The sequence below is a fragment of the Carassius carassius genome, chromosome 13, assembly GCF_963082965.1.
Source record: "Carassius carassius chromosome 13, fCarCar2.1, whole genome shotgun sequence".
NCBI lineage: Eukaryota > Metazoa > Chordata > Actinopteri > Cypriniformes > Cyprinidae > Carassius > Carassius carassius.
Genome location: NC_081767.1, coordinates 12,286,895 through 12,295,920, shown reverse-complemented (window position 1 = coordinate 12,295,920; position 9,026 = coordinate 12,286,895). Strand labels below are relative to the sequence as shown.

The following is a 9,026-nucleotide window of genomic DNA, read 5'->3' as shown; positions in this document are numbered from 1 at the left end:
GAAATGGTTGTTACCCGGTTCACTGAGCTGCGCATGCGCCGCTTATAGCGCCGCGCTGCTGTGGAGGGAGGAACTTCACTGAACGAGAAATATGAGTCAGTGGATTACGTGAACGAGAACGCTTCGTTCACCTAAAAGATTCGTTCAAAAATTCGTTTTTTTCATTCATAAGCTTAGGCACGCCCTCATAGTAAGTGCGGGCGGCCGAGCCTTAAAGAGACATTCCCCTCTTACCAAAATACACAGTGAATACTAAAGTACATCACACAGAAATACACAGGAGTATCATTCATAATACATCAACATTATATGAACCAATATATTACCTCCTGAGCAATTATAAGCATTACTGTGTCAAAGGAACACTTAATTTAATGTGACTGTGTCACAGATCCCCCCCCCCCCCCCAGCTGGAGGTACCGGAGGCTGAACCCCGAAGTAGGGCTTCAGATTGACCACATTAATCGTGTCCATCTTTTTGTTTTGGTCATTCCACTGTACATGGTAATTGATGGGGCCTAGTTTTCTCAGCACAGTGGCTGGACCCGACCACTTGGGCGCAAGCTTCGATGAGAAGTTTTCCGAGGCTTTAGAGAGTGGGTGAGTGCGGACCCAGACCAGGTCTCCCGGCCGGAGTTGTGCACCTCTCCTGTGGGTATTGTAATACCTGGCTTGTCTGGACTGACACATCTCCACTCTCTTCTTGACTTGATCATTCATTTGTTTCTGTCTTTCCAGTAGGGTGTATGGTGACTGTTGTGGAGTAGGAGGGGAACTAATGAGCCTTTCCAGTGGGCCTTTCAGGGACCTTCCGAGTGCTAGTTCTGCAGGCGTTTGGCCCGTGGTCTCATGATAGGCAGCATTGATGGCGAAACGGAATTCCCTGATCCACTGGTCCCAGTTCTTATGATGGTTCCCCACGTATGATGCAATCATTGTCTTGATGGAGCGATTGGACCGCTCAGTGAGGTTGGCTTGGGGGTGATAACTGGTAGTAAATTTCTGCGTTACTCCCCAGGTCTTACAGAGGTTAGTCATTTCATTGCCAGTGAACTGAACGGCCCCCGGTCAGACACCAACTCCCGTGGAACACCAAAGCGGGTGAAGATTTCATCCTTCAGAATTGACACAATGCGGTGTGCCTTGCCATCTTTTAACGGAAACATCTCCACCCACTTTGTGAAGTAATCCACAAGGACAAGAAGGACGGTGTTGCCTTTTTTACTCCGGGGAAATGGCCCCATGAGGTCGATCCCTAGCTTTTCCCAGGGCTCTTTCACAGGAGTAGCCTGCATGAGGCCAGCTGGCTTTTGATTTCCAGCCTTGTATACCTGGCAGATGGCACAAACCTTGACGTGGTTCCAAACGTCCTTTCGAATCGATGGCCACCAGGCGACCTCAAGGATCCTCAAGAGTGTTTTCAGCCTACCCAGATGCCCGCTCAGGGGATGATCGTGAAAGTAGGTCAGAAAGACCGGCACAAGAGACTTTGGAACGACCAGCTGATATTTGTCCCCTCCTTCTTTCACAGGTGACCGTCGATACAGAAGGCCTTGCAGCTTTATGAATCCTATTCGGTCAGGCATACTCAGAGCGTCCACCCCTTGGGCCAGATCGCTAACCTCTGAATCTTCTTCCTGAGCTTCCCTTATTTCAGACAGAGAGGAAGGCAGATCAGAAGAAACATCGGCATTTGCTGCAGCATAAATGGCAGCTGAAGAAGGAGGAGTGACTGCTCGAGACAGGGCATCAGGCACGATGTTATGGAGTCCTTTCCTATACTGGACTCTAAACTGAAACTGTTGAAGCCGCAGGATCCAGCGAGTCAGGCGAGAGGAGGTCTTCGGACAATTGAAGGCCCAGGTCAGGGCAGCATGGTCAGTGTATATGATGAACTCAGCCCCCTCAAGATAGTGCTTCCACTTTTCAACCGCCCAAACGACGGCAAGACACTCCTTTTCAGAAGTAGAGTAATTGCACTCTGCCCCACCACCCCTCTGGAGGCATACACGATCACTTTCTCGCCTTCGGCTGTTTTCTGCACCAATACAGCCCCCAAACCAACATTACTAGCGTCTGTGTGGATTTCAAAGGGTAGGGTGGTGTCAGGCTGCATGAGGATAGGTGCGTTCACCAGAACTCTCTTCAGCTGATCAAAGCTCTGCTGACATTCCTCTGACCAGTCCCACTCCACCATCTTCCTCTTCAGACGATTCAATGGGGCAGCCAAGTCAGCAAAATGATCAATAAATTTGTGGTACCACCCCACAAGGCCTAAGAAACGCTGGAGGGTCTTGAGGTTAGTGGGCTTAGGATATGTTGTCACTGCCTGAGTCTTCTCTGGATCCACCTGCACGCCTTTGTGCGAGACTACATGGCCCAAGAACATCAGCTCCTGTCGGAAAAAGGTACACTTCTTGATATTAAGGGTCAGTCCAGCTTTGTGGAACTTCCCTAGGACGGCATGCAGATCCTGGAGATGTTGTTCACGTGTAGGTGAAAAGACTATGACATCATCAATATACACACAGCAAATACTCCCTCTAAGCTCCCCCAAAACCTTTTCCATCAGACGCTGAAAAGTGGCTCCAGCATTCCGAAGTCCAAAAGGCATACACTTAAATTGGTAGAGGCCCATAGGTGTTATACAGCCGTCTTGGCCTTACTGTCTTCGGACATGGCGACCTGCCAATATCCAGACTTCAAGTCAAGAGTGCTAAAAAAAACTGCACCATACATAGACTCCAGTATCTCGTGGATAATAGGCATAGGGTAGGCATCTGGATGGGTCTTAGCGTTGAGACGCCTAAAATCCACACAAAATCGAAGGGAGTCATCTGGCTTCTTGACTAATACCACCGGAGCACCCCAGGCGGACTGTGACGGCTCAATAATGCCATCCTTGAGCATCTGCTCCACATGGTCAGCAATAATCTGCCGCTTAAAAGGCGAAACCCTGTATGCCCTGCAGCGAACAGGCACCTCGTCAGTGGTAAAGATACAATGTTCTTCCACTCTGGTCTTGCCCAGTGTCCCAGAACACACCCTCGGCCAGGCCTGGAACAGTTCCCTGACCTCTGAAGATTGGTCTGGAAAAGCAGAAGACACCACTCCCAATGCTGGTAATGGACTCAAAGCCCCCGGGTAAGGAACAGCAACATATAGGCTGGCATTGGAGCTAGTTTCAGGTTCCTGCATCAACGTTCCCTCCAGCGAGTGAGACAGAAAGAGATAGAAATTATAACCCCTTGGTCCCTTCACCCTATATGTCTGGTCTCCCATATTAATGATGGTAGAGGTTTTTCTGAGGAAATCCAAACCAAGAATAATAGGGAAAACCAAGTGGTCGTCAGCCATGACGAATATCTCCAGCGTCCATATCACTTCATGCCAGACGTATACCATCTGTGTCTTCCCCACAGCACCATAAGTCTTCCCATCGGCCAAGGCAAAGTTTTGATTGTCATTCGGCTTCAGTTGCTCACCATCGCAAGCCAGCTCCAGCCAGAGACTCTGCCGCATAAGTGAGTAAGTGTATCCAGTGTCAAACACCGCATGACACTGTCTTCCCCTCACTTCTATTGGGACATGGAGGAGCACCATTGGAGATTTCCGTCCCAGCTGCACTACTGTCACCACATCAGCAGGTTTCTTAAACTCTTTAGCAGGTCCCTTTTCCTGGGTCTTCCTTAAGCCCTTTTCCTTGGCCTTTTGCTGGTCCACCTTCCCCCAGTATTCTTTAGACGATGTACAGTCTTTCTCCACCAAGGTGCCAGTCTGAACCAACTGGTCCACGTTTGTTACCGTACCCCGGAGACAACCAGCTATTCGAGGATTGCAATTATTAAGGATCTTGCGCACCAACTCGGTTTCTGTGATGTCTGGCTTCCACCGCAAACAGAGAGCACGGTAATCGTAAGCAAAGTCCCTCAGACACTGATCAGGCAACTGGACCATGTCTCTGAGCTTTTCTTCGACCTCGGTGAGGTAATCAGGGGGAAGAAAGGCATCCATAAAGGCTTTCTTAAACTCAGACCAGTTGTTCACCCTGTGTTTTGCCACCATCCACCAGCTATGTACTGGCCCTTTAAGAATGTTAGATAGGGTGCCTATTAACTCTGCCTCAGACAAAGACCGTACTGCAAAGAATGTTTCGCAGCGATCAACAAAGTTAAGAACATCAGCCACCTCCCTAGATCCACTAAATGAAGGAAACTCCATCTGAATAGCTGGTCGTGAATAAACCACAGGAGGTCTGAGGTCTTGTCTACATGAAACACCCAACGAAGGTGAGATACTGGTGCTTGGCATGAACGACTGTATAGGTGGATGAGAAAGTGCTCCATTGAATGGGGTCTGAAGCGGTGCACCGGGTTGAACTGGTGGGCATGGAATGAAGACTCGAGCATAAGGATTTGAAGACTGAACAATATTGTCAGAACTAGCCGCCATATCAGGAGCTGTAATGTTGTTAAGCCAAGATGGAGTGATTCTGCTGATAGACGGGCTCATTACATGTGCGTCTATACCCAGAGGAGCTGCAGTTTGTGTGAAAGCACTGGATGAAGCTTGGGCAGGAGTAGAGCGGCTATGGGGTGGAAGAAGAGTAACTCCTGTGCCTGGAAGAAACCTAGGGAGAGCAACACGGCCGGCTCGCTTCAGTCGGTCATGTTCTGCTTTCCACTTTTCATCACGCCTTTGCAAGCAATTCACTAATTTTTCCTCAAACTGTTTTAATGTTGATATCATGCATTGCTCAAGCACCTCAACACTCCTGTTAACATAACTCCTTATGCCCACTTCTCTGTTCAATGCACTATTCATCGAATCTCTAAAGTCAGTCTCAAGTGTATTTAATCTGTCCATGACCGACCCCAAATCATTGGTAATAGTAGTAAGAACGGGAAGGGTGAGGTATGATGTGTCTCCCTCATCTCCAATGCTTTGTTCATTCTCTTCCGGATCTGAGATATAAAGTGAACTAATCAGTGATGTTACTTCCCCCACAGGATTTCTCCTAGTGACCCATGCATCTACCTTTGCTTCATGGTGCTGTTCACTAGGCCCCTGCTCTGATGTAGGTGTAGAAGCCCTGGGGCCTGTTGCACAAAACTAGGATAAGGGATTAAGCCAGGATATCTTGGTGATCCTGGCTCAATTGATCCGTAATCCGGTTGCACTAAAGCTGGATAGGGGGCAGGAGGATATGTTATGGTATAAATTACCATGGAGATTTATTCTGTGGAGCTAGCCTGCTCCAGACCAGGCTAAATTCCAGGATCTATTTAATCTCATCCCTAATGTCAGTCAGCAGTCACCACAAATGGAAACCAATAGTTATTTCACTGCTCACTATACATTGTTATCACATATAACTAGACCCACTGTCATTATTTAAACGTTTGTGATCATTAATTTCAATCATTTTGGATAATGATTTTTAGATGATGTTGCTATCATTAGATAATTTACAGTTTCCCATAGACTATAAGGCTATATATAAAATGATAGAATATTAGGGCCACAGAGGGAAAAAAAAGACAAGTCATAATATTGTAACCAGTTGTTTTAAAGGAGGACAGTTGTTAAAATGACAGATGTGGGGCATTTTGTGAAATTGTACTTCAGTATGGTTTCATAAACAAAGACATGCTGATGTGCCAGAATATTAAGTATCACATTGTCATAAGTATCAAAACTGTAAAAAGAATATGTAGCTTTTCTGCAGAAAGAACCAGCCTCATAAATTTATGACTATCCTTTTTCCTCAATGTGGCCCTAGTACTCTGTCATATAAACAAATACACATTCCATATGAATATAAAAACACTGTGTAACATTATGTTCCTTTATTGAATAAGGACAAAACAAAGCAGGTAAACCATCAGCTCCTTTCGAAACTGAAGTCACAGTGACTCTACAAGATGAAAAGCACAGAATCAAAGCATATTATACAAAATGATACATACACATTCAAAGGTCTGTATATAACACACCCTGCATGTCTGTACACTAAAATAAATGCAGGACAAATCCATACACATCAACTGAACAGACAAATGAATGGATGCAGTAGCCTCCCTGCAGCCTTGTATTACACACAGTATACCGCACAAACATCATAAGAGGCCAAATTCGTAAAAAACCAACCCAAAAAAACCCAAATTCCTCTGCCACCGCAGGACATATTTAACCAAAATTGGAAGCACACATACTAACTAAAATAATTCAACACATATTGGTCCCTCAGCAGCCGACCACTGTCGTCATCAGGGAAGATTGCCGGATTGTCCCAGTCCATGGCTGGTGGCACTCTGGGGGCCCTCTCCTTCCTCAGGCAGGCCACATTGTGGAGGACAGCACAAGCCACAGTAATATCACATGCCCTAACAGGGCTGACCCTTAATTTGTGAAGGCAGTGAAAGCGTGCCTTCAGGGGGCCAAAGGTCATTTCAACTCTGGCCCTGGTCCTGGCATGGGCATGGTTGTAGGCCTGCTGTGCTTCCTGGGGGTCTGTGAAAGGTGTCAGGAGAAAAGGCTGGCAGCCATACCCCCTGTCTCCCAGCAACACACCAGAGAATTCACCTGTCAACACAAAATCTCATCATTACTACCTCATAAACACAGTGATATTCTTGACACAGCCATGATGGTTATAAATAGGGGTTGTGTGGCTTACCTTGTGATAGGCACTGATAGATTTCAGAGGCCCGAAAGAATCTGGAGTCATGGACTGAGCCAGGCCATTTTGCCACAACATTGCTGATCACACAGTCAGCATTGCAGACCATCTGAAATCATAAGATGAGGAATATTACACCAATCAATGCACATCACTGGCAATGCAGAGTGTTCGTCAATGGACAATATCAAAAAGTTATGTTCACCTGAACATTAATGCTGTGAAAGGATTTCCTATTCACAAAATCGGCCTCATGGGCACCTGAGGCGGCTTTTATCCTTATGTGTGTGCAGTCCACTGCACCAATGACATTGGGGAAACCTGTCACACAAAGTAATGAGTATCCTACTATGTGTTAACAGTTGTCCTGTAATTTGTAGATCCTCTTACCTGCAATCCTATAGAACTCCTCTTTGATGTCACAGAGTCTTCTGTGGCCAGGGAAGGAGATGAAGACATCTGCTAATGCTTTGATAGCCAGACACACACTCCTTATTGTGCGGCAAATTGTGGCCTTGTTCAGCTGTTCTGCATCCCCCACGGAGTACAGGAAGGCTCCACTAGCAAAAAAGCGCAAGGCCACACAAACCATTTGCTCCACACTCAGTGCATGGCTCCGTGCAGTGCGGTGCTTAATCCTGGGACCCAGTAGTCTGCATAGATACCTGATGCCATCTGCAGAAAACCTGTATCTTTCATATAGATGGTCATCAGGGAAGGCCAGTGGGTCCAACCGGTCCCTGAAGACCCTTTCTCGCCTGAAGGCTATCCTCAGCACAAGTGCTTCTTCATCCACCACATCTGGCAAGAATGGGCATGCCATTGTCAGAGCAGAAAGGAACACACAATTTTGGGCCTTCATATAGGCTAATGGCCACACCTGGTGCTGGGGGGGTGGGCAAAAGAGGCCGGTGCCTTATAACGATGACTTGGTTGTACTGATTGCTGGGAAAATAAAAAAACCTTAGAAAGATGCCAACGTCCTGTGTGCTCACAATAAGAGCTCATATGTCATGGCTCACTTGACTTTACGAGAATATACCTAATTTTTATTTTGAGCTGTGTCATCTTCTTGGAGCTGGGGGAGGAAAGAAAAATAATGATTAATACATTTGTGTTACAGTTAGCATACAGTGTACATTGAAGGCATATCTCACCTCCCTCTCAAGTTTTTTTATTTCAAGGTCCAGTTTCCTAATTGTCCTCTTTTTTTATTTCGGACTCCAGTGCAAGATTTTCCTTCTTTTTCTTCTTGTACTGAATGTCTATGTCTGCCAGTTCTATTTGGCGCCGGAGGTGGTTGCCATACAACTTTCTGATAGCTTGTGAGCTCTGTGAACACAATACAATTAGCGCAGCTGGAATTTGGCAGGATGTGGTGTCCTTTTATTAATACGCACTATGTTGCCAGGCTGGTTTTCCCACTGTATAGCATCTGGGTCCTGTAAAAGAAATTTTATTATTTTTTTTTTATGAGGACTCCTCACCATTGTAAATAGTACTTTCACAGTCTTAACATGATACCTCATGCCTTCTGGAATCCAGAGAGATGGTCTCCTCCTCATCATCGTCTCCATCATGTGCTGTTGCTGCTGCACTGGGGCTTTCACCCTATCACATTTAATCGGATTCATATTGAAGCTAGTAGACAAGACATGCCAGGCCTACAGTATGCCTTTGATGGAGTACTCACTGGATCAGCATTGTCTGGTGCTTGTGCTGGTGGCTCTAACAGGAACACAGTGCTGCCAGACACTGCAAGGCAATAGGTAAACCAAAGTCAGACAGTCCAAATTGATTCAATATGAATGTGGTTGTATCCCATGTAGAGATGGAAGAACATACCTTGAATTAAGCGGGTGGCATCTTGGGAGGAACCTATGCTCGTCTCTTTCCCCCCAGGGATCCCCTCTAAGACGGGCCTGCCTTTATTTAGCTTCAAGGCCATGTCCTCTGCTGGGGTAAGGTCAGCCTTTGGTGACCCACCACCCGTGCCTTGTCTGTGGGTATTCTTTTTCACTGCTAAAACAGTACAGACAATGTGTGAGCAGGCACCTTCTGGGTACAATATATGCTTGTGCTTTGTTAAATATTAGTCAGGGACCATACCATTCTGCAGAATGTTCTTGTATTTGATTTTGACCTGCTGCCATGTCCGTTTTGGCCCGTTCATGTTTAATCTACATCACACACACACACACACACACACACACACACACACACACACACACACACACACTCTTTATCACAAGAACATTTAATGGAGTCACACTGCAAAAAATGACTTGGTATTTTTGTCTTGTTTTCAGTAAAAATATAAAAAAAAAAACTTAAAGATGTATTT

The 9,026-nt window shown here is 46.1% G+C and overlaps 1 protein-coding gene and 2 long non-coding RNA genes across 3 annotated transcripts in view; all 3 read right to left on the bottom strand.

Moving 5' to 3' along the window:
• Positions 1 to 5,878: 5,878 nt before the first annotated feature.
• On the bottom strand, positions 5,879 to 7,462 carry LOC132155600 (putative nuclease HARBI1). Its single transcript, XM_059564345.1, has 4 exons — positions 7,073 to 7,462; positions 6,888 to 7,003; positions 6,680 to 6,791; positions 5,879 to 6,585 (listed from the first exon to the last, which is right to left on the bottom strand). The coding sequence occupies exons 1-4, from the start codon at positions 7,272 to 7,274 to the stop codon at positions 6,215 to 6,217; spliced, it is 801 nt and encodes a 266-aa protein (XP_059420328.1). The 5' UTR covers positions 7,275 to 7,462; the 3' UTR covers positions 5,879 to 6,214.
• A 35-nt stretch (positions 7,463 to 7,497) lies between these two features.
• Positions 7,498 to 8,379, bottom strand: LOC132155599 (uncharacterized). The gene is made up of 5 exons (XR_009437300.1): positions 8,207 to 8,379; positions 8,083 to 8,124; positions 7,840 to 8,014; positions 7,725 to 7,760; positions 7,498 to 7,627 (listed from the first exon to the last, which is right to left on the bottom strand). It is a non-coding gene; the product is annotated as an uncharacterized LOC132155599 (long non-coding RNA).
• A 170-nt stretch (positions 8,380 to 8,549) lies between these two features.
• LOC132155597 (uncharacterized) overlaps positions 8,550 to 9,026 on the bottom strand; it is a 1,578-nt gene continuing 1,101 nt past the window's right edge. Inside the window, exons 2-3 of the long non-coding RNA XR_009437299.1 lie at positions 8,792 to 8,862; positions 8,550 to 8,704 (exon numbers count right to left, since the gene is read on the bottom strand). This is a non-coding gene — a long non-coding RNA (uncharacterized LOC132155597). The remainder of the gene's footprint in view (positions 8,705 to 8,791; positions 8,863 to 9,026) is intronic.

Bases quoted from the DNA above. Each gene is read 5' to 3' on its own strand.
- LOC132155600 (XM_059564345.1), bottom strand. From the start codon at position 7,274: ATGGTTTGTGTGGCCTTGCGCTTTTTTGCTAGTGGAGCCTTCCTGTAC. The intron at 7,004-7,072 runs GTAAGAGGATCT...TTTGTGTGACAG, and splicing joins GGAGTTCTATAGGATTGCAG to GTTTCCCCAATGTCATTGGT. The intron at 6,586-6,679 runs GTAAGCCACACA...TTGTGTTGACAG, and splicing joins CTATCAGTGCCTATCACAAG to GTGAATTCTCTGGTGTGTTG.